We start from the raw sequence: 25,848 nt of genomic DNA on the forward strand, positions 1-25,848 counted from the left end.
TGAAATATATATGCAGCTAGAGATATAGAATACATTATTTTACAGGTTCTTAACAATTCTATTATTCTCTACATAAATTTCAAATCTATTAGTTAAAATAATTTTGTTCTTGATTTTCCCAGCAATAAACAAAAGATTTCTGGGTAACCAATACCAAATAAAATGGAATGTATTACCATTTATAATCCTTATTCTGCTTCTAAAACTGCTGAGATTTCAAGTTCAAAAGAAAAAATTAAGTTTGTTAACTTAAGTATTTTCATGCTTTATTGGCTTTTTTCTTTTAAAGATATTTTACTCAACTTCTCTTTAATAAATCAAGTGCACAAATTCTAATGTACACTGTTCTCGAGTTTAAATACATTATTCTGCTGAGCTAGCAAGAAACTAACATCATCTTGAATCAGTTTTGAATGATCCATAGGAAACACTGAGAGCCTGACTTCTGAGCTAACCTAACATGTAAAAACATAATGTTAGTAAAACAGACCACATGTCACACATTACTCCAAGTAAAAAGCGAAAGGTGGGGAGGTGGGGGACTAACAATGACAAACTGTGAGATATCTGTATAGTAAGAACAGAATAAAGGGGGGAAAGGAACCAAAATCAAAATTCTTTGAGGAGACAATTAAGTGGAGTCCAAACCAAAATCATGTGGTATTAAATCATCGAGAAATATGTGTTGTTCACTAAGGAGACTGTCGCGTAGAGCCTTTTCAAACTTTTCAAACTAAATTCAACTGAAATGACTGGGATGTTTTGGAACAAAAAGACCTTCACATCGACACTTATTCTAATTTATTTACACCTTATGATGCATACAACTTTTCAGGACCATGAACATTGCCAATAGTTAAAAAATAATCAAATTCCCTAACCTTTTGACAATCACTGATATTTTCATTCCAGGCAGACAAACTTAAAATATATGAATTTTACACACATCCATGACCTGTGTGTCCCTAGAAGAAAGGGCTGCTGAGATCCAGGAGCAGGGAAAGCAGGGGAAACAGAGTAACCAGCAATATGGTGGATGGGCCTAAAGAGACTACCTAGATGTTGAGCTGGGTTCTACATTAAGAGAGTCTAACAGTGTCTAAGGAGATTAGTTCCTATCTCACATTTATAACTAAAAAGACGGTTCCTGGGCAGTTAGCAGTTGTGTTCCCCAAAGGGATAATGTCATAAGGTTTTTCCTAGTTTAGTGTTTACAGGCCCTCATTTAGATAGTGGGATGAAAAGAAGGAGCTCAAGAAGTATCTAGAACTACTGAGTCAATTATCCCATGAAAAGAAAGCCTAGGGAAAACTGGACAGAGGCAAGACCGCAGTCATATGAAGTGATGCTCCAAACAGGCTTCCAGACACAGTGGGAGGAAATAAAGGGCACTTCAGGATACAAGGATGAAGAAGTCCTAAGAACTGAGTAAAGTGGCAAGACTTTGGGAAGACAGGCATACTCCAAATTTGCAGATGTAAAACAGCAATACTAATTATGGTTACTTGCTACAGACGATAATGAGGGTCCACTATATTGCTAAGTTTGGAGTGATTTTGGAACTAGGTCAACCCCACAAGCGGAAATTCTTTAGAATTTGTAATTGGATTGGCGGGGTGGTGTTTGAGGCATTCAGGGATTGACCATATCTATCAAGTACTCGATTATATAAAAAGCCCCAAATGAGTTCTATAATTTAGTTAATGTCATTGAAGCCATTTATCAAATAAAAACGTTAGCAAAAGGTTTTTTGTTAGCTTGTTTTTAAACAACAAACTTGCCAGAAGTTACTTAATTGCTTTGTGCCTCAATTTCCTTATCTGTTTCTACCTCATTGTAAGGTTGTAAGCATTAAGTTAATTAAAATATGTAAAGCTTAGAATACTGCCTAATATATAATAAACACTCAATAAATATTAGCCATCAATAATATTTATTACAAAAAACATTTTCTACTCAGTCTAGAAAACTTTCAGAGCAACTATTTTTTAAGAGGCATAACCTTGAAAGTATCATTTAGCCTGTTTTTCAGCAAAACAATAAAGGAAATACAGTTTGCATTTTTTGAGCGTCTTTATTAATGTTAGGTTGAAACACCTGAAAATGCCATTTTTGTAGGAATAAAAACAGGGTAATATCAGCAAGTATATAGAGTTAACTTTCATAAATCATTTTGTTAGAAAAATTAAATATATTTCAGTGAGATGCATTTAAAATAATTCTAAGAAATGGAACCTCAGCATGCAATTAAGCTTTCGAAAATAATTTTAAAATAATTAAAATATTGCTAACATAAGCACGTTCAAGGGGTGCTACAGATTGAACATTTGTGTCCCCCCCACCCACATCCATATGTTGACACCTAATCCTCAGTGTGATGGTGTTTGGGGGTGGGGCTTTGGGAGGTGTGATCTTACAAAAGAGGCCTGAGAGAACACCCTTCCCACTCCCGCCATGTGAGGTTACAGTGAGAAGACGGCTGTCAATGAAGAAGCGGGCCTCACCAGACATGGAATCTGCTGGTGCCTTAATCTCCAGAACTGTGAGAAATAAACCTTTCTTGTTTATAAGCCACTCGGTTTATGGTGTCTTATTTTAGCAGCCAGAATGGACTAAGATACAGGCTACGGAAGAAAAAAAGGCAGTAAACATCTTCCTGGTGAAACACTGACTTTTTAACCAATACAGTTCAACTTTTCCAAATGAAATCCTGTATGAAAAGACTAATGCAGCTCCAAAGAGGTAAAAAAATTAGTGACTCTCTTTTCATTTGAAGAAACTTAACCCAAATTATTACTTTCAATCATAAAATACACTCTCATAAACAATTCTAAAGTTTCTAACTTTAGAACTTTCATTTCCTTCTTAGAGAGGTGAAGAAGTGCTTGAGAATAGGTGGCTTCCCTGAAAGGGAAAATTAAAAATCTTGATTCTCAGATCTAGGAAATATGAATCATTCAAATGTAGTAAGGAAAACTTAAATGATGCAGTTTGGCTAGAGTGAAAGATGAAGGCACTTGTACACACACATACTGATTACTTTATATGTTTACAATGTATATTATAACCTAACCAGGGTAACAGGGTAGAGAACACAAAATAGGAGACAACAACAGCAACTTACCATGCTTTCCCCGAGAAATATCCACATACTGGCACAGTCTGGGGTGCGTGATGGTCTTAAGGATTTGAAAGCGCCCTAAAATTTTGATGGAATTTGGTGTGAGAGGAAGCCCGTTGCTCCCACAAACATCATGTGGCAGAGCAGAGGCAAAGAAGGTAAAGGCACCCATTTCGGCATCCTTCAAGGGAAACATTTTTGGAGTCCTAGATCTTCCAAGATAACCTAGAAAAGGAGAGAAGTTTTTGATAGATCAACTAGACCTTAAGCCAGTGTTTTCTGACCTTAAACATGATAACTAATATAACTTGGAGGAAAATGCCAATCTGTATACTTTACAGTTAAAAAAAAAAGTTAAAAAATTTCAAGACAATATCAAAGAGGAAAAACCACCCAATCATGAATTTATATTGCAGCTCTAAATCAAAATCAAAGATTTTCAATGGCATATAAAGGAAAGACAGAACATTCCCTCTACAAGGATGTCTGACAGTTCTAAGAGTTTAGAGGAAGTTTGTTGTTGCATATTCATATCAGTAAGGCTCTTCTCTTTACCTAAAGCTTGAATAACCCACAGAGTTTCCTTTTTCAGAGTGAGGGGAGTCAGGAAAAAGGAAATAAGGATACCAACCAGAAACTTTAAATAATCAAGGACTCTATTAATAGTATAAAAATTAAACTAGATAACAGACAGCACTATAATGTTACTTAACTAATCAATTTTTGTTTCTGTGCTAGGTGCTTTACAAGTGATGTTTTAATCCCCCTCAATGATCTTGACAGATGTTATTGCCTCTAGGTTAGAAACAGATGTTCTATGTGTAGATCCTGAGGGGTCCTAGCAGCATAGATTCCAAAGCAAATGGTGTCCCAGAGTTTTATCATGGAGCAGCCTGAAGATTAAAAAACTTGCTCCAAAATCTGAATCACATTATGACAACCACAACAAAAAAGGTCCTCCAACAAAAAATATCTCTCTCACCCACGTGTCTCATGAAAAAGACATTCCATTGGTCAAGCATTGCATTCTTCTCTTCTCAGCTTTTACAATAAAAATCTGGAATTCTAAATCAAGTTAACAGACTGCTTTTCATATGCCTGCCCAGAAACCTCATTAAAACATTAAAAAGAACTGTTTTAAAATGTATAAACTCATAACAAGGAAGAGGACAGAAAAAGGCCTTGAGCTGATGAAAGACTTCAAGAAACTCCTGTAAAGCATTTTGCATATAGAAGAGTATTGTCACAAGAAACAGAAAGAAGGAAGCTACAACCTATGATACAGTCAAGAAGTTTTGCTCAGCCTCTTCAGTTCAGAGGCTTCAGATTCATAGAAGGCAGGAACAATGGTGAACAGCAGCAGTCATAAGAAGGTTTGAAATGAGAAAGATAATTTGAAAGGCTGAAGAACAGAAGAGTCAACTCTGCCACCAGCCTCCCAGTATTGGCCAGTTATTTGTTTGTTTGTTTGGTTTTTCTTGTTGTTTTTTTGGTACGCGGGCCTCTCACTGTTGCGGCCTCTCCCGTTGCGGAGCACAGGCTCCGGACGCGCAGGCTCAGCGGCCATGGCTCACGGGCCCAGCCGCTCCACGGCATGTGGGATCTTCCCAGACCGGGGCATGAACCCGTGTCCCCTGCATCGCAGGCGGACTCTCAACCACTGCACCACCAGGGAAGCCCCTGGCCAGTTATTTATCCTCTAAGCAAAAGAAAAACAAAAAACAAAATGGTTCATCCCTAAAGGAATAAAATAAACTGTGTGAGAATTACAATAAATAGTTGGTATGAGCACCGTGGACAAAAGCAAACTCCTCTTAATTCTGGAATTTGTAAGACCCCAGTTAAGATCTGGCTGTCTACCAAGCCATCCTAAAACAGGGTATTCCAGTCAAAAAGCCTATCCACATACAAAATGCTCCCAGACAGTCTTCCTTAACTCTTAAATGAGGAACTGTCCAGGAATCATCAGATAGTTGAGGAAAGACTATAGCATAAAGGGCAAAAAATAAAATAAACCAAAAAAAAAAAAATCTGCCCTGGATGCAACCAAAATAATTTATGAAAAAAAACCCCAAACCAAAACTAACTCTAATAAATTTAGAAAGTTTTGAGAAAATTTTGAGAAGATATTACACCAATTATATAAAAAAGGAGGTATGGAAAAACATATTTTATAAAAGAATGAAAAGGAATTGCCAACATATATGAGAAGATAAACCTCATTAATATTCAAGAAATTGTTCATTAAAATCACATGAGAATTTATACCTGTGAGACAGTAAAAATTAAGAAATCTGATAATACACAATGTTAGATTATGGAGAAACAGAGTGTAAATTGGTACAATGACTTTGGAAGACAGTTTGACACTATTTTGTTCCTGCAGAAACTCCTACACACATACACAAGCAGAAACCAAGAAAGATCAGGGTGGTATTGTTTCTATTATCTCTAAACTGGAAACAACTTAAATGTCCACACACAAGTGAATGGCTAAATAAACTGTGGTACATTCATTTGATGGAAGAACACACAGGATGGAAAACAAGCAAACTATAGCAACACTTAATAATATAGATGAATGCTAGAAATATAATGTTGAGCAGGAAAAAAAGTCACACAAAACTTATGCCAATATTCATAAAATTCAAAAACCATAAAAGCTAAATAATAAATAATTCAGGAATACTTACATATGAGGTAAGAATATATTCAAAACTTAAAGGAATTAAAAAGAAAACCTGAGGCTAGGGTTACCACTATATGAAAAACAGTCATAAGATTAGGGAATAACCCATAAGAAGCTTCAAGAATTTTGAGTAATATTCTTATTCTTAATTGGTGGGTTAAGGGTGTTCATATTATTATTATGCTCCATAATTCCCATATTCTATATTTCTATCTATTTATATATATGTGCTATATACAGTATATTTCATAAAAATTGAAAAAAATTTTTAAATTTTAAAATGAAAAATATTTTTAAATACAATGAATTGATTTTCAACAAAGGCCAGTGAATTCAATAGGAAAAGGATAGTCTTTTTAACGAATGGTGCTAAAACAATACATCCACATGGGAAAAAATTAACCTCAACTCCTACTGCTACATCCACAAAAATCTGATATGGATTATAGACCTAAATGTAAAAGCTAAAACTGTAAGTCTTCTACAAAAAAAAAACCCCAAAAAAAACACAGAATATTTTTGCAACCTTAGGATAGGCAGAGATTTCTGAAGCAGGATTAAAAAAAAGCCATAAAAAATTAACTTTATAAAGTGGGCTTCATCAAAATTAAAAACATTGCACATCAAAAATCACATTTGAGAAAATAAAAATCCAAGCCAAAGTTAAGAAAAATATTATTTATATCTATATATAACATTTTTATCAAATAGATGTATATGTATTATATGTATGTTTGTATATATGATAATAGACTTAGAATATATAAAGAATGCCTACAACTCAATAATAAAAAGAAAAACAAAAATAGGTAAAAGTCTGAAACATGTATTTTTCACAAAGAAGGAATACAAATAGACAATAAGCACATGAAAAAGTTCTCAATATAATTAATCAGCAGGGAAGTGCAAATTAAAAGCATAACAATATACCATTTCACACCTACCAGAAAGGCTAAAATTGGAATGACTGGCAATACCAAGTGTTGAGAAAAATGTGGAACTGGAGCTGATACTCTGCTGCTGATGGTAGTGTTAAAATGACACAAGACCTTTGAAAAACTGTTTGGAAAACTGTCCTAAAGTTAAAAATACCCCTTATGACTCAGAAATTCCACTCCTACTCGGTACTTACCCGAGAAAACTTAAAATATTTGTCCATAAAAATACTTGTACAAGAATGTTCACAGAAGTTTTACTCATAACAGCCCCAAACTGGAAGCAATGTAAACATCATACAAGTGAACTGATAAACAAGCTGTAGCATATTCATCCAATGAAATGCTATTCAAAAGCAACAAAAAAGGAACAACCATGCCAAAATATGGATGTATCTCAAAAATATTATGTTGATGAAAGCAGTAGACACATAAGAGTGTATATCCTATGGCTCCATTTAAATGTAGTTCTAGAACTACAGTTCTAAACTATAGTGATAAAAAAGAGAATTGTAGTGCCTTGGCTGGGTGGGTGTGGGGGGGGGCGGGGACAGGATTGGAGAGGGAAACATAGGAACTTTCTGGAGTAGTCCAAATGTTTCACATCTTGATTAGGGTGGTGTTTGTCACTTTTGTTCACATGTATCAAAACTCCTCAAACGGATCACTTAAAATCAGTGTACTCTAATATATGTAAATTTCATCTCATTTAAAAAAAGAAAATGAAACAAAATTAAGAGAATATGAGAAAATAATAATTTTAAAAGTTAGTGCTTGGTACTTAAACATATGATTACCAAACTAGATAGAAGTGTTAGAAAATAAAATTGAGACAATTACTCAGAACATGAAGCAAATGGGCAAATAGATTAAAAAAAGCATAACAGAAAAGTTAACACACATAGTGAATCAACCCAAGAATTCAACAAACACCTTATAGGCATTTCAAAAAAAGGGAACAGGGAAAAATAAAAGAGAATAAATTACAAAAGATGGGAGAAAATTCCCCACAATTGAAGGGAAATATGTACCTTCAAATTAAAAAGGCTTCTAATTTCAAGGAGAATAAATGAAAGAAGACCCAAATGGAGACATTTATGCTAGCTCCATCAAATGAGTTAACTGCAAGGAGAATAAACTCAGACCAAGACATGCCATGACAAATTTTCAAAGCATCAAGCATAACTAAAAATTTAAATCATTTCAGAGAGAAAACAAATAGTTCAGGCATCAACAAATCAAGATCAGACACTCATTCTCATGAGCAACAACAGAAGTTAGAAGATGGTGAAGCCTTGAAAAGTTGGAAGAAACATAATTTTGTTTCTTTATCTAGCCAAACTATCATTCATAATAGCAAAATAATAATTTACAACTATGCAAACATTAAAAACTAAAATCACCATCCACATACCTTCATGAATAAGTTTCTTTAGGATGTATTCTAACAAAACAGAGGAGAAAACCAAATAATAAAAGACATGGAGTTAAGAAACAATGTATCTTACTCAAGAATTCAATGAATATAATCCAGTATAGAAGCTGCACCAAAGGACTAGAAAGTAATCTGTTCCAATTAAACAGAAGGGAATATCTTCAAGCAGAGTAAGGGAGGTTCTCATACAAAGAATGAGAGGATGTGGTGAATAAAGCACATGCATCTTTTCCCTCAAAGAAAGTGCAAAGTACTCTGTGAAAGTGAGGAGAGCCAAAAGCTACATAAGAAGTATATAATCCAAAAAATTAAGCACATTTAACTATGGCATAAATTTTGTTATTGGAGAGGAAGAAAGAGTAATCAGTTGGACGTTAATATTACAAATCTTCTTGTTAGAGTGGTACAAAGGTCATGAAATTAAAACATTGGGAAGGAAATGTATAATAGCATATGTCTTGGCTCAGCATTGAAGATTATTTACAAAGCTATAATATTGTAACATTTTACTAGTTTTTAAACACATAAAGCAAAAAACAACTGCAGTTAAGAAATATACTGTAACTATTAATAACCTTGACAACGTACAAGTAAAGGTCCACCTAAGGGAAGGTGGGAATGGATGCAGTTTCTGTGGCGGTAAAGGAAGGTAGAGTCTCTACTTCCCTCATTTTACAAAATAAGGAGCCAAATATAAGTATTTTCAAAAGTTCATATGAAAAAAATTAAGTTTAAATATATTACTTAGAATTCTAAAATTAACCAATATGAAAACTAAAAATTGTGATAACGATTCAAAAATTTGTAGAAGAGGGCTTCCCTGGTGGCACAGTGATTAAGAATCCACCTGCCAGTGCAGGGGACACGGGTTGGAGCGCTGGTTCGGGAAGAGCCCACATGCCGCGGAGCAACTAAGCCTGTGCGCCACAACTACTGAGCCTGCGTTCTAGAGCCCGTGTGCCACAACTACTGAGCCCACGCGCCTAGAGCCCGTGCTCCCCAACAAGAGAAGCCACGGCAATGAGAAGCCCACGCACAGCAACGAAAACCCAGTGCAGCCAAAAAAAAAAACCCACAACATTGTAAATCAACTGTATTTCAATAAAAATTATTAAAAAAAAATTGCGGTCGAGAGGTTGTGGATGTTGTGGCCTATCTTAAGAAGTCAATTAAAATAAAAAGAATTAGCAGTTTAACTTGTTCAACATACAGACCTAAAATTAGAAAAGGTTAAAAATTATTATCTCTGAAGTAACATAACTGAGGGTAGGAAGGAAGAGCCTGAGCTGTTGCATTTTATTAGGCAGTCCTTTTATACTATGCTATTCGATCTTCCATTAGATACTTCTGTCACTTAGACAACTAAAAATCAAATAACCAAATAAAGAAAATGCAAATAATTCAAAACGATAGAACAGTAGTTGGCGTTAAACATTTCATCAGTGTTCTGCTTCAACTACCTTAGATGGGTGCACATAAAGGTTTACACATAACAAATACACAGACATAGATTTTTTTCCGCTTGGTGAGTGGAAGAAAGCCAGTGGAAAAAACAACTGAGGTGAGAGATTAGTTGAGGAAAAAAAAACAACATAAGGAGTTGGGTTTGAAAATTCATTCATTCAACAAATATCCTGAAGCTCCTATTTTAAGTCAGGTGTTTTTCCAGCTTCGGGGCCACCAGTGAACAGGACACAATATCCGCCCTCAAAGAACTTTAAGTGGAAAGGCATCATAAAGGGAAAAAGGTAAAAAAATAGGGCAAAAGATGCATATTTCGTTACGAATAAACAGTTTACACATTTCTTCAATGGGTTTCATTTATTTTATGTACTTTCCCGCAAAAAGTTGTTTTTCTGTCCCAAATAAAAACAGGGACAAGACGCCTTGAAAAGCAACCACTAACAATTCTAAAGAAACTTCCACTCGTTCACATTCTTTCACTGCACAAGTGAATGCCACATCTCGACAACTGACTAAGCCTTTGAAAACAAGAAACAAACCAAAGCAAGAGTTTAATCTATGTTGAGCAACGGGAGAGCCGATTCCAAATTCTCTGAAACTGTCAGGTGGAAGATCCTTTCTAAGAGCCGCCTGCAGTCCTCAAAGGACTCAGGTGTGTAGGGGGAAGGCGGGCTGTAGGTAGGGATGGAGACGGTACTCAGCAGCCAGCAGCTGCACCAGTGGTCTCTATCACTCACGGCGGAAATGCGAGGCCGCTCGCTGCACCTGACCTTCCTCTACCTCCCACCAGCCCCGACCACTACGACACAGAAAACTGGGAAACCCAAATACCTGCCTCTGGGTCTGGGGACGCAGGCGGACACAAAGACAAGGGGATGGAGCTCCTACACAGGGCCCCAAAGCTGTCGCTGGAGCTGGTGTTGCCGCTATTGCTTAGTGCACCAGACCCTGCATTTCAGGTGCTTCTACAAGAGGCTGCTCCTGGAGCGCCGGGAGCTCAGAGATTGCCCCTTGCCCGCCAGCTTAAGTCAGCCGGAGTTGACTGCCTCGCCTCCGGCCAGGAGAGCGACCCCAGCGTTCTCCGCTGACAGCTCCCAGCTCTCCCCTCGACCACCCTCAGCTCGGCCTTTTCCTCTGACCTCACAGCGTCCGCGACGGAACTCTAAAGAAAGACCCCGACGTCCGGCGTCTTGCCTCTCGCCCAACCTGGCGACAAAATACAGAGACCGAGGAAGAGGTGCGGAATGGTTGGCGTTATTGGCTGAAGGAATGGACGACGGGGAGTGTGGTGTGGCAGCGCACGGGAAGGGGGCCACTGAATTTGAAGAAGAATCTGTGGACCGCTCAGGCGTTTAGCGAGGACACCTCATTGGGTCCTTTCTTGCTGCCTTCGTGAGCGGGAGGCTGTCCTTACCGGCTCCGGGCCGAGACGGCCGAGGTTCCGCCTGTTCACCGATACATGTGAGTGTCGTCCGCAGAGGGTCCCGGGGTACGGGGATTGCGAACGTAAGAGTCCCCTGTCCCTTAGTGGCCTTCGGATAATAGGACCTGGCCTGCGGGGAAGTCGGCCCACAGCAGCGCCAATCTTGGCATGAGGAAGTAGGGAACAGCTTGGGACCTTTTGAAGGAGCCAAGTTTGAGAAATGGGATGCGGGGCCGAGGGGAAGGATGTTACTGGAAAAGATATATGCACAAACATGTTTATTTTTGCATGTGTGAGAGAACCGGGAGGCGGTGACAGGAATTCGTTTATTCCGCAAGTAGTTATTCAGCGCCCACCATGTTCTAAACACTGTTTTAGGCATCGGTAAAAAGCAATGAACAAAACAGACAAAAATTCCTGTCTCCTTGTAGTTCACATTTTATTGAACATACATACTAAACAAAGTTAAGAAAAGCATGCCGTATCTTAGGTCGTAATGACTGTTGAAAACAAAAATAATGAAGCCGGGAAGGAGGATATAGGTTGAAATTTTAGTATGGCCAAGGAAGGTCTCACTGAAAAGATCACTCTTCAGTCAAGAGCTGACAGAAGCAAGAGAGTTAATCGTTAGGCTGTTTTGGGGAGGTGCAGTCAGGCAGACGGACCAGACATTGCAAAAGCCATCAGTCAGGAACTCTCCTGAACAGCAAGGAAGCCTGTAGGTCAGAGTTGAGTGAAGCAACTAAAGCTGGAGAAAGAATCAGAGATCCGGAACAGGTCATGAAGGATCTTGAGGGCGTCTAACCCATTGGAGGGTTTTGAGCAGTGGAGTACTTACTTCCTTTTTAAAAGAATCTCTCTAGTTGCTCTCAAGAATAGACTGGAGGGAATGAGGTGGAAGAAACACCAGTTAGGAGGCTTTTACATAAATCCAGAGGAGATATGATAGTGGCTTGACTAAGGGTGGTAAGAAATGACCTGTCAGATTCTTAGTGCTCTTAATTTAGGTATGCAAGAATTTTAATGGATGGTCAGTTAATTTTCTTTAATTAGGTTTTGGAAACACTTTTAAAATGACTTGTATTGTGAGGTTAGGAGTAACAAACACGAGTTAAAATCATGGCTTTACTATTTAATATTTGAATGGATTTAGACAAGTCACATAATTTCTCTGAGTTTATCTATAACCTTATTGTCTCACAAGGTTATAAAGATTAAATGACAATGTATGTAATGTGCCAGGCTCATTAAAGTAGTGGCTACTGTTATTAACTGTGTTTTTGGTTAAGAAATGGAAGAAAGATAGTGGTGAGTACATCTGTGGGTGGAAAGGTTTGGTTAAATCCTATTGGGGAAAATCTGAGCCCGCTAAAACATGACCTTGTTTGGTAAGTGGGCCATGGGAGACCTAGACATACCCCTTTTAAAATTTTATACATATGTCACTGGACAAAAAGGTTTTCTGTGTTAATGTCCGTAGTATCTGAAACACATGGACTGTCTTCTCTTAGCCATACCCTCATAGCCATCCCTTAAGCCCTCCAGGATCCCCAGTGTCCTCATTAGTAAACGGGAAGAAGGCTCTCTGGTGAGTAGAGAAAAACAATCAAGCATAAATACAAATTTCCAGTTATAAAATGAATAAGCCATGGGGATGTAATGTACAGCATGGTGACTATAGTTAATAATACTGTTTTGCATATTAGAAAATAGCTAGGAGACTGGATCTTGATGGTTCTCATCACAAGAAAAAAATTGTAACTATGTATGGTAAAGGATGTTAACTGGACTATTGTAGTGTTCATCTTGCAACCCAATCAAAAAATGGGCAGAAGATCTAAATAGACATTTCTCCAAAGAAGACATGCAGATGGCTGAGAGACACATGAAAAGATGCTCAGTGCCGCTAATTATTAGAGAAATGCAAATAAAAACTACAGTGAGGTATCACCTCACACTAGTTCGAATGGCCATCATCAAAAAGTCTACAAATAATAAATGCTGGAGAGGGTGTGGAGGAAAGGGAACCCTTTTGCACTGTTGGTGGGAATGTAAATTGGTACAGCTGCTATGGAGAACAGTATGGAGGTTCCTTAAAAAACTAAAAATAGAGCTACAGTATGATCCTGCAGTCCTACTTCTGGGAATATATGTGGAGAAAACTATAATTCAAAAAGATACATGCACCCCGGTGTTTACTGAAGCATTATTTACAATAGGCAACACATGGAAGCAACTTAAATATCCATCAAGAGATGAATGGATAGAGAAAATGTGGTGTATATATATACATACACACACACACACACAATGGAATATTACTCAGCCATAAAAAGAATGAAATAATGCCATTTGTAGTAACATGGATGGACCTAGAGATTATCATATGAAATGAAGTCAGACAGAGAAAGACAAGTATATGATATCACTTATATGTGGAATCTAAAAATGAACTTACTTACAAAACAGAAACAGACTCACAGACATAGAAAATAAACTTATGGTTACCAAAGGGGAAAAGTATGTGGGGGGGGTAAATTAGGAATTTGGGAGTAACTTATACGCACTACTATATATAAAACAGATAAATAACAAGGACCTACTGTATAGCATGGGGAACTATACTCAATATTTTGTAACAACCTATATGGGAAAAGAATCTGGAAAAGTATGTATATATGAATTACTTTGCTGCACACCTGAAACTAACACAACATTGTAAATTAACTATACTTCAATAATAAAAAAAAAAGAAAGTCACACAGCTAATGAGTGGCATAGCTGGCATTTGAATTCATTCCCTGATCACATGCTTAGAATAAAAACAAAAAGAATAAAATGAACTTTCACAAAAAGCATAGTTTTATATCTTTCTGTGTTTTGACAAATATTTCTCAAAATGTTTAATTTTTTAATTTACCTGTTTAAAAATTCTGACTTTTGACACATTTTAAATCCTAGCAGGAGTTTTAACCTGGAGCTGCATTGTGTAGAACTGTAAAAAATGTTCTTAGAGTGGGGTAGCTTGGTGATTAGATTACAAAACAAATGGAGGAAAGAAGTTTGGAAGGTAAGAATAGGGGTGGTGGTAGAAGAGAGAAAAAAGTGATTAAAATTACTGTAGTTCACTAGTTCTGAGAGACATATTTTTCTCATATTTATAGCTCTGAAATAGTGGGGTATTCAAAGTTTTAAACTCATTATAGAGTAAATAGCAGCTGTGACATCGTTGTCACTGCCCAACTTACGCAAACTTGGTTATAACTGATGATATTGTCATTAGTTCAGTTGAGTTGTGTGTACTGTTGGTGCATAGTTGTTGAGTTTAATCTCTTAAGTATCCTTTAAAAGATCATTTAGCACTTAAATAAAAAGTTACTGTGTTTGCAGAAATACATGGAAGAAATAAATTAGGAGTTTGGGATTAACATATATACACTACTATATATAAAATATGTAAATAAGGACCTACTATATAGCACAAGGAAATATAGTCAGTGTCTTGTAATAACCTGTACTGTAAAAACTCTGAAAAGGGAAATATATATATAAAACAATCACTTTGCTATATACTTGAAACTAACACAACATTGTAAATTAACTATACTTCAGTTTTCAAAAAAGAAATTCATGGAAACACAAGAGTGATATAAGATAAAAAATAAGGATAAATTCAAAACAGGTATTTCAATACATAATACAGGATGTGACTAAGTGTAAGAGAACATTAGGTCAGTTAAATCAGCCGTGGTTTTTTTCCTTAATGGTACCCAAAATAATGCAGCATCTTATGATTGGAGTCATTTTACAATTGATGGTATCTTATATATGATGAAATACAATACTTAGAGTGTCTAAGGAGAATATAAATTTTTACCGAATTGCAATTATGAAACAGTGAAATCAGATATTTTGAGAAAGAATCACTTCCAAATTTTTGTGGAGTTCTCTGTACTATAAAGTAAAAATGAAAGTCTGCACTTAAAACTTCCATTTCAAAGCAATAGTTTATGTTTGGTTCCTAACATTGAGAGCCCAGGGTAGGGGATTTGTTAATTTTTAAAAAGTACTGGCAATTTCAAAATCAGTGGGGAAGACTACTGTAGAGATTGCTGAGGTAAAGGGAAGTCATTTAGAAATGATAGGAATCTCTGAAGTAATCTTTTATGTGTGTGTTTTAATGATTCAGATGTAGTCTAAATTCATGTATTTGCTAAAACCAGCTTCACCTGATTTTATGATTAGTGGCATCTTACAGTAGCTTTTTAGGTTTGATGAAATATGGTGATTATGTTGAGAAGAACAGAATTAATGTGAAAGGGCAGAATAATTTAGATAATACTTTTCAAAAGCTTTTTATCATAAAAAATGTTTATTTTTTTAAATTTAGTATAGGAAAAAGAAAAAAAAGTCTTGACTCTTACTATCCAACTACAGTTAACATACTCAATGTACTGTTTTCCTGTCAATGTTTTAGATTTGTAATTACTGTGCATGCGATTAAATATTATATCTATTTTAATCACATAATCTTTTTTTTAAAATTTTGATGCAGACTAAGCCAGAATTCCCAAACTGTTTTAGAAAATACTAGTTCAAATAAATGTTAATTAGGTGCTCCTTGCTTAGTATTCCATGGCTAAATACTTTGGGAAATGCTTCATAAGTATACCCTTTACAGAAATTATAGCTTGGGCATTAAAAGAAATAACTCCAGAATCAGACAGACCTAAGTTTCAATCATTTACTAACTAGCCACATTAATTGGCAAATTAATTTTAAGTCAAGTTTTCTTCTCTGTATAATGGAGATAATTACTGTATTTGTAGATGATCTGTGTAAAGCATTTAGCCAGCCCACAATAAATGCTCTTCAAATGTTACCTATTATTAACTTTATCATCTGTGAGAAACCCTTTACGTGTTAGCATATTAAAAGTTCGGAGGACGGGGTTCCCTGGTGGCACAGTGGTTGAGAGTCCGCCTGCCGATGCAGGGGACACGGGTTTGTGCCCCGGTTCGGGAAGATCCCACATGCCGCGGAGCAACTGGGCCCATGAGCCATGGCCACTGAGCCTGTGCGTCTGGAGCCTGTTCTCCACAATGGGAGAGGCCACAACAGTGAGAGGCCTGCATACCCCTCCACCAAAAAAAAAGTTCGGAGGAGACTAAGGAAACTTCTGAAGTTTTGAAATCCAGCAGGTACTCAATGTAAAATTGAAAATCACTGGAGCAGTTAGCACAGAGTAGTGAAATGAGCGCTGGATTGAATGGCAAAACATTTTTCTGAGCTTTAAGCAATGATGTTGTTAAGCTAACAGTGTTGCCCTAAACATAACCTCTTTTAAAAAATTTTCTCCAGTTTTCTGTGTGTCTCCCATTTGTCTAAAGTGTAGTGAGTACAAGGAACATGTTTAATCTTGCTTCCTACTATAAATCTGGCGCATACTCAAAATCAGGGACCATAAGTAAAATTTGGGTCCTGAATGTGTTATTTATAGGGACCTGGCTAGTAACATAAATGGCAAACAGGGAATGGTGGGTGAAGTCTGTTTTGCCTTGCTTAAAGGCATTCACATTCAGTTGTTTCAAATACTGATCTGTTTGGTGACCATTTATAATCCCTAGAAGAGACTAGAGTTCAGGATCAAACCATTGAGAACATCAGCATTAAAGGGATAAGAAAAAGGAGATGCTGAGGAAGTAGGTGAAATCAGGTGAAAGTATCCTCATTTTATAAATTAAGAACATGAAGCATAGAGAAGTTAAGTACCTTTACCAAGTTTGTCACACAGCTGGTAGTATGTGATTCAACCAAGATTTGTTGGCTGTAAATGCTTTTTTCAAAAAAAACTATGCTCTCCTACCTGTGGTAGCAATCATTATCTGCATACTACTAGAAAACATTGACATAAACTTATGCATCCTACTTGTATTTTTGAAAAGTTTAAATGACAGTTAATCAACAAGTACTAGAAAACCTGTTTCCAGAGCTTCTAATTCTAAAATCAATAAATAGTTCTTAATATTTGAGAACAGGTTTGTCAACACATAGACCTGATTAGAAATTAATCCAGAGGCAGAGTCAAGATGGCTATGTGGGAAGACACGGAGTTAGCGTCTCCCCACAACTAGGGTGCCTGCCAGCCGCTGGTGGGGACCTCTGATGCCCAAGAAGATGGGAGGAACCCCAAAGTGAACCAGTAGGATGTAGGGGGACTGAGAGGGGAGGAGAACTGGAGGCCAGACAGAATCGGCACCCCTGAGGCCGGAGAGATCAGGAGAGGCAGGTGGGAGGGGCCCTCTGGGAGGAGTAGAGGGCGATTGCCCCACCCACTCTGGCATGGGGAGCCTGCTGAGCTCCCAGGCCAGCCCCTGCCCACCAAACCCCCATCTAGGCCGCGTGGGTCCTTGGGGGCATAGGAGGGAGGCTAGGGAGATCAGGAGAGGCAGGCGGGAGGGGCCATCCAGGATGAGTGGGAGAGGAGCAGAGGGCAATTGCCATGCCCACTCGAGCCTGGGGAGCCTGCTGAGCTCCCAGGGTGATCCCCTGCCCTCCAAAGCCCCCTCCAGGTCATGTGGGTCCTTGGGGGCATAGGAAGGAGGCTTAGGGGAGAACAGGAGAGGCAGGTGGGAGGGGCCCTCCCAGACTGGAGGAGCAGGAGAGGAGAGGAGGGCACTGTCCCCACTCACTCGAGCCCATGAAGCCTGCTGGGCTCCGAGGTGAGGTCCCCTGCCCTCTTGAGACCAGGGTTCGGGGGGCACATCTGGGCCCCTTCTGTTCCTTTAGCCTAAGCCCAACCCCCACAGCCCCCAGAGCCTTTTCCAGCCCTGTGGGTCCTGAGAATTGGCCCCGCCTACCACCCAAACCTCACCCTTGCATAGGTCCCACAGTCCACAGCCAAGGCCTTTGCCCCCTGTATTTCTTTTTTTTTCTTTTCCCTCCTCTTTTTTAGTATTGTGATACTGATAAACCTTCCAGTTCTTGATTCATCTACATTTTTTTTTATATTCTTCCTAACATATCTGTTAGTTTCCTAGTCTGATTTTATTTTTTACTTTGTTATTGTGTTTTTTGTTTCTTTTTTTCTGCCACACCAGGCAGCTTGCAGGATCTTGGTTCATGAGCCCGGGGTTGGGCTCAAGCTCCTGAGGTGGGAGCTCTGAGTCCAAACCACTGGACTAACAGAACCTCAGACCCCAGGGAATATTCATCAGAGTGAGGTCTCACAGAATTCCTCATCTCAGCACCAAGACCCAGCTCTGCCCAATAGCCTAAAAACCCCACTATTAAAAGTCTCAGGCCAAACAACCAGTAAAACAGGAACATAATCCCACTTATTAAACAACAACAAAAAAGATGAGATGACAAAAAATATGTCACAGATGAAGGAACAAGGTAAAAACCTACAGAAGATGAAATAAATGAAGAGGAAACAGGCAATCTACCTGGAAAAGAATTCAGAGTAATAATAGTAAAGAAGATCCAAAATCTTGGAAATAGAATGGAGGCACGGATTGAGAAAACACAAGAAATGTTTAACAAAGATCTAGAACAACTAAAGAGCAAACAGAAAGAACACAATAAATGAAAAATACACTAGAAGGAATCAATATCACAAAAACTGAGGCAGAATAACGAATAAGTGAGCTGGAAGACAAAATGGTGGAAATAACTGCTGAGGGGCAGAATAAAGAAAAAAAATGCAAAGAATTGAAGACAATCTCAGAGACCTCTGGGACAACACCACATTCGAATTATAGGGGTCGCAGAAGAAGAAGAGAAAAATAAAGGGTGTAATATTTGAAGAGATTATAGTTGAAAACTTCCCTAAGATGGGAAAGGAAATAGTCACCCAATTCCAGGAAGCACAGAGAGTCCCATACAGGATAAACCCTAGGAAAAACACACCAAGACACATATTAATCAAACTAACAAAAATTAAATTCAAAGAAAAAATATTAAAAGCAGCAAGAGAAAAACAGAAAATAACATACAAAGGAATCCCTGTAAGGTTATCAGCTCATTTTTCAGCAGAAACTGCAGGCCAAAAGGGACTGGCAGGATGTACTTAAAGTGATGAAAGAGAAAAACCTACAACCAAGATTACTCTACCCTGCAAGGATCCCATTCACATTCAATGGAGAAGTCAAAAGCTTTTCAGACAAGCAAAAGCTAAGAGAATTCCGCACCGCAAACCAGCTTTACAACAAATGCTAAGAAACTTCTCTCAGTGAGAAACACAAGAAAAAGACCCACAAAAACAAACCCAAAACAATTAAGAAAATGGTAATAGGAGCATACATATCGATAATAACCTTGAATGTAAATGGATTAAATGCCCCAACCAAAAGACAAAGACTGGATGAATGGATACAAAAACAAGACCCATCTATATGCTGTCTACAAGAGACCCACTTCAGACCTAGGGACACATACAGACTGAAAGTGAGGGGATGGAAAAAGATATTCCATGCAAATGGAAATCAAAAGAAAGCTGGAGTATCTATACTCATATCAGATAAAATAGACTTTAAAATAAACAATGTTACAAGAGACAAGGAAGGACACTACATAATGATCAAGGGATCAATCCAAGAAGATACAACAATTATATAAGCACCCAACATAGGAACAGCTCAATACATAAGGCAACTGCTAACAGCTATAAAAGAGGAAATTGACAGTAACACAGTAATAGTGGGGGACGTTAACACCTCACTTACAGCAATGGACACAACATCCAAAATGAAAATAAGGAAACACAAGCTTTAAATGACACAATAGACCAGATAGATTTAATTGATATTTATAGAACATTCCAACCCAAAACAGCAGATAACACTTTTTTCTCAAGTGCACATGGAACATTCTCCAGGATAAATAACATCTTGGGTCACAAATCAAGCCACAGTAAATTTAAGAAAATTGAAATCATATCAAGCATCTTTTCTGACCACAATGCTATGAGATTAGAAATGAATTACAGGGCAAACAACATAAAAAACACAAACACATGGAGGCTAAACAATACATTACTAAATAACCAAGAGATCACTGAAGAAATTAAAGAGGAAATCAAAAAATACCTAGAGACAAATAACAATGAACCCATGACGATCCAAAACCTATGGATGCAGCAAAAGCAGTTCTAAGGGAAGTTTATAGCTATACAAGTCTACCTCAAGAAACAAGAAATATCTCAAATAAACAATCTAACGTTACACCTAGAGGAACTAGAGAATGAAGAGCAAGCAAAACCCAAGGTTAGAAGAAGAAAAAAAATCATAAAGATCAGAGCAGAAATAAATGCAATAGAAACAAGGTAAAAAGTGGCAAAGATCAATAAAACTAAAAGCTGGTTGTTTGAGATAATAAAATTGATAAACCATTAGCCAGACTCATCAAGAAAAAGGAGAGGACTCAAATCAATAAAATTAGAAATGAAACAGGAGAAGTTACAACAGACACCGCAGAAATACAAAGCATCCTAAGAGGCTACTACAAGCAACATTATGCCAATAAAATGGACAACCTGGAAGAAATGGACAAATTCTTAGAAAGGTGTAACCTTTCAAGACTGAGGAAGTAATAGAAAATATGAACAGACCAATCACAAGTAATGAAATTGAAACTGTGATTAAAAATCTTCCAACAAACAAAAGTCCAGGACCAGATGGCTTGACAGGTGAATTCTATCAAACATTTACAGAAGAGCTAACACCCATCCTTCTCAAACTCTTCCAAAAATTGCAGAGGAAGGAACATTCCCAAACTCATTCTATGAGGCCACCATCACCCTGATACCAAAACCAGACAAAGATACTACACAAAAATTATAGACCAATATCACTGATGAATATAGATGCAAAAATCCTCAACAAAATACTAACAAACAGAATCCAACAACACATTAAAAGGATCATACACCATGATCAAGTGGAATTTATCCCAGGGATGCAAGGATTCTTCATAATATGTAAATCAATCAATGTGATACACCATATTAACAAACTGAAGAATAAAACCATATGATCATCTCAATAGATGCAGAAAAAGCTTTTTTTTTTTTAACATCTTTATTGGGGTATAATTGCTTTACAATGGTGTGTTAGTTTCTGCTTTATAACAAAGTGAATCAGTTATACATATACATATGTTCCCATATCTCTTCCCTCTTGCGTCTCCCTCCCTCCCACCCTCCCTATCCCACCCCTCCAGGCTGTCACAAAGCACCGAGCCAATATCCCTGTGCCATGCGGCTGCTTCCCACTAGCTATCTACCTTACTACGTTTGTTAGTGTGTATATGTCCATGACTCTCTCTCGCCCCGTCACAGCTCACCCTTCCCCCTCCCCATAACCTCAAGTCCATTCTCTAGGAGGTCTGCGTCTTTATTCCTGCCTTACCCCTAGGTTCTTCATGACATTTTTTTTTCTTAAATTCCATATATATGTGTTAGCATACGGTATTTGTCTTTTTCTTTCTGACTTACTTCACTGTGTATGACAGACTCTAGGTCTATCCACCTCATTACAAATAGCTCAATTTCGTTTCTTTTTATGGCTGAGTAATATTCTATTGTATATATGTGCCACATCTTCTTTATCCATTCATCCGATGATGGACACTTAGGTTGTTTCCATCTCCGGACTATTGTAAATAGAGCTGCAATGAACATTTTGGTACATGACTCTTTTTGAATTTCGGTTTCTCAGGGTATATGCCCAGTAGTGGGATTGCTGGGTCATATGGTAGTTCTATTTTTAGTTTTTTAAGGAACCTCCATACTGTTCTCCATAGTGGCTGAACCAATTCACATTCCCACCAGCAGTGCAAGAGGGTTCCCTTTTCTCCACACTCTCTCCAGCATTTACTGTTTGTAGATTTTTTGGTGATGGCCATTCTGACCGGTGTGAGATGATATCTCATTGTAGTTTTGATTTGTATTTCTCTAATGATTAATGATGTTGAGCATTCTTTCATGTGTTTGTTGGCAGTCTGTATATCTTCTTTGGAGAAATGTCTATTTAGGTCTTCTGCCCATTTTTGGATTGGGTTGTTTGTTTTTTTGTTATTAAGCTGCATGAGCTGCTTGTAAATTTTGGAGATTAATCCTTTGTCGGTTGCTTCATTTGCAAATATTTTCTCCCATTCTGAGGGTTGTCTTTTGGTCTTGTTTATGGTTTCCTTTGCTGTGCAAAAGCTTTGAAGTTTCATTAGGTCCCATTTGTTTATTTTTGTTTTTATTTCCATTACTCTAGGAGGTGGGTCAGAAAGAATCTTGCTGTGATTTATGTCATAGAGTGTTCTGCCTATGTTTTCCTCTAAGAGTTTGATAGTTTTCTGGCCTTATATTTAGGTCTTTAATCCATTTTGAGCTTATTTTTGTGTATGGTGTTAGGGAGTGATCTAATCTCATACTTTTACATGTACCTGTCCAGTTTACCCAGCACCACTTATTGAAGAGGCTGTCCTTTCTCCACTGTACATTCCTGCCACCTTTATCAAAGATAAGGTGTCCATATGTGCATGGGTTTATCTCTGGGCTTTCTATCCTGTTCCATTGATCTATCTTTCTGTTTTTGTGCCAGTACCATACCGTCTTGATAACTGTAGCTTTGTAGTATAGTCTGAAGTCAGGGAGCCTGATTCCTCCAGTTCCTTTTTTTGTTCTCAAGATTGCTTTGGCTATTCGGGGTCTTTTGTGTTTCCATACAAATTGCGAAATTTTTTGTTCTAGTTCTGTGAAAAATGCCAGTGGTAGTTTGATAGGGATTGCATTGAATCTATAGATTGCTTTGGGTAGTAGAGTCATTTTCACAATGTTGATTCTTCCAATCCAAGAACATGGTATATCTCTCCATCTATTTGTATCGTCTTTAATTTCTTTCATCAGTGTCTTATAATTTTCTGCATACAGATCTTTTGTCTCCTTAGGTAGGTTTATTCCTAGATATTTTATTCTTTTTGTTGCAATGGTAAATGGGAGTGTTTTCTTGATTTCACTTTCAGATTTTTCATCATTAGTATATAGGAATGCCAGAGATTTCTGTGCATTAATTTTGTATCCTGCCACTTTACCAAATTCATTGATTAGCTCTAGTAGTTTTCTGGTAGCATCTTTAGGATTCTCTATGTATAGGATCATGTCATCTGCAAACAGTGACAGCTTTACTTCTTCTTTTCCGATTTGGATTCCTTTTATTTCCTTCTCTTCTCTGATTGCTGTGGCTAAAACTTCCAAAACTATGTTGAATAAGAGTGGTGAGAGTGGGCAACCTTGTCTTGTTCCTGATCTTAGTGGAAATGCTTTCAGTTTTTCACCATTGAGGATGATGTTTGCTGTGGGCTTGTCGTATATGGCCTTTATTATGTTGAGGAAAGTTCCCTCTATGCCTACTTTCTGCAGGGTTTTTATCATAAATGGGTGTTGAATTTTGTCAAAAGCTTTCTCTGCATCTATTGAGATGATCATATGGTTTTTCTCCTTCAATTTGTTAATATGGTTTATCACATTGATAGATTTGCGTATATTGAAGAATCCTTGCATTCCTGGAATAAACCCCACTTGATCATGGTGTATGATCCTTTTAATGTGCTGTTGGATTCTGTTTGCTAGTATTTTGTTGAGGATTTTTGCATCTATGTTCATCAGTGATATTGGTCTGCAGAAAAAGCTTTTGACAAAATTCAACACCGATGTATAAAAACTCTCCAGAAGGTGGGCATAGAGGGAACCTGCCTCAACATAATAAAGGCCATATATGACAAACCCACAGCAAACATCATTCTCAATGGTGAAAAACTGAAAGCATTTCCTCTAAGATCAGGAACAAGACAAGGATGTCCACTCTCACCACTATTATTCAACATAGTCTTGGAAGTACTATCCACGGCAATCAGAGAAGAAAAAGAAATAAAAGTAATACAAACTGGAAGAGAAGAAGTAAAACTGTCACTGTTTGCAGATGACATGATACCATACATAGAGAATCCTAAGGATGCCACCAGAAAACTACTAGAGCTAATCAATGAATTTGGTAAAGTTGCAGGATACAAAATTAATGCACAGAAATCCCTTGCATTCCTATACACTAATGATGAAATATCTGAATGAGAAATTAAGGAAACACTCCCATTTACCATTGCAACAAAAAGAATAAAATACCTAGGAATAAACCTACCTAGGGAGACAAAAGACCTGTATGGAGAAAACTATAAGACACTGATGAAAGAAATTAAAGATGATACCAGCAGATGGAGAGATATACCATGTTCTTGGATTGGAAGAATCAATATTGTGAAAATGACTATACTACCCAAAGCAATCTACAGATTCAATGCTATCCCTATCAAATTACCAATGGCATTTTTTACGGAACTAGAACAAAAAATCTTAAAATTTGTATGGAGACACAAAAGACACCGAATAGCCAAAGCAGTCTTGGGGGAAAAAAACGGAGCTGGTGGAATCAGACTCCCTGACTTCAGACTATACTACAAAGCTACAGTAATGAAGACAATATGGTACTGGCACAAAAACAGAAACATAGTTCAATGGAGCAAGATAGAAAGCCTAGAGATAAACCCTCGCACCTATGGTCAACTAATCTATGACAGAGGAGGCAAGGATATACAATGGAGAAGAGACAGTCTGTTCAGTAAGTGGTGCTGGGAAAACTGGATAGCTACATGTAAAAGAATGAAATTAGAGCCCTCCCTAACGTCATACACAAAAATAAACTCAAAATGGATTCGTAACCTAAATGTTAGCCTGGACACTATAAAACTCTTAGAGAAAAACATAGGAAGAACACTCTTTGACATGAATCACAGCAAGATCTTTTTTGATCTACCTCCTAGAGTAATGGAAATAAAAACAAAAATAAACAAATGGGACCTAATGAAACTTCAAAGCTTTTGCACAGCAAAGGAAACCAATAAACAAGACGAAAAGACAACCCACAGAATGGGAGAAAATTTTTGCAAACAAATCAATGGACAAAGGATTAATCTCCAAAATATATAAACAGCTCATGCAGCTCAATATTAAAGAAATAAACAGCCCAATCCAAAAATGGGCAGAAGACCTAAATAGGCATTTCTGTAAAGAAGACATACAGAGAGCCAAGAAGCACATGAAAAGCTGCTCACCATCACTAATTATTAGAGAAATACGAATCAAAACTACAGTGAGGTAATACCTCACACCAGTTAGAATGGGCATCATCAGAAAATGTACAAACAACAAATGCTGGAGAGGGTGTGGAGTAAAGGGAACCCTCTTGCACTGTTGGTGGGAATGTAAATTGATACAGCCACTATGGAGAACAATATGGTGGTTCCTTAAAAAACTAAAAATGGTTGTGTAGGATCCTTCTCTATTCTCTCTTTTAAGACTTCATGGCTTACATGTGTGGATGTGTTTTCCACTAAGATTTCTCTGTTACTAACATTGTTTTCTCTAAGATTCTGGCTTTGCAGACATTTGAGGAGCAACAGGGTATTCTGTACTCACTTTTGGTAAAAATTGGCAGAATTTAAAAGGTTATATATTCATTTTCATTTTTGTAACTTTTTTCCTCTGCATTTTCTAAACTTTAAATAATAGTCGATGAGGAGTTTACTGTGACTTTTCCAGGTTAACCACCCACCCCCCATTTATATTTTCTTCATTACTAGCAACTTTATTTTTATAGGGTTTTTAAAATTGCTTCCATATCATAAATTGTCAACTTTAGCATAAAGTGTTTTGGGGTTGGTTTTCTTTTTATAAAA

At 37.4% G+C, this 25,848-nt stretch overlaps 2 protein-coding genes across 3 annotated transcripts in view; one reads left to right on the forward strand and one right to left on the reverse strand.

Annotated features, from left to right (window-relative positions):
- The window catches only part of TBCK (TBC1 domain containing kinase), a 226,971-nt gene extending 220,151 nt beyond the window's left edge, over positions 1 to 6,820 (reverse strand). For both annotated transcript variants that reach the window (XM_060148557.1, XM_060148556.1), the window contains exons 1-2: positions 6,755 to 6,820; positions 3,125 to 3,346 (exon numbers count right to left, since the gene is read on the reverse strand). In XM_060148557.1, coding sequence (XP_060004540.1) covers positions 3,125 to 3,317 — 193 coding nt within the window. In that variant the 5' untranslated portion in view covers positions 3,318 to 3,346; positions 6,755 to 6,820. The remainder of the gene's footprint in view (positions 1 to 3,124; positions 3,347 to 6,754) is intronic.
- Positions 6,821 to 11,012: 4,192 nt separating this feature from the next.
- Positions 11,013 to 25,848, forward strand: part of AIMP1 (aminoacyl tRNA synthetase complex interacting multifunctional protein 1) — a 39,708-nt gene continuing 24,872 nt past the window's right edge. Inside the window, exon 1 of the mRNA XM_060148558.1 lies at positions 11,013 to 11,105. Within this exon, the coding sequence (XP_060004541.1) occupies positions 11,104 to 11,105 (2 nt within the window). The 5' untranslated portion in view covers positions 11,013 to 11,103. The remainder of the gene's footprint in view (positions 11,106 to 25,848) is intronic.

Source organism: Lagenorhynchus albirostris, chromosome 4 (assembly GCF_949774975.1).
Source record: "Lagenorhynchus albirostris chromosome 4, mLagAlb1.1, whole genome shotgun sequence".
NCBI classification, from domain to species: Eukaryota; Metazoa; Chordata; class Mammalia; order Artiodactyla; family Delphinidae; genus Lagenorhynchus; species Lagenorhynchus albirostris.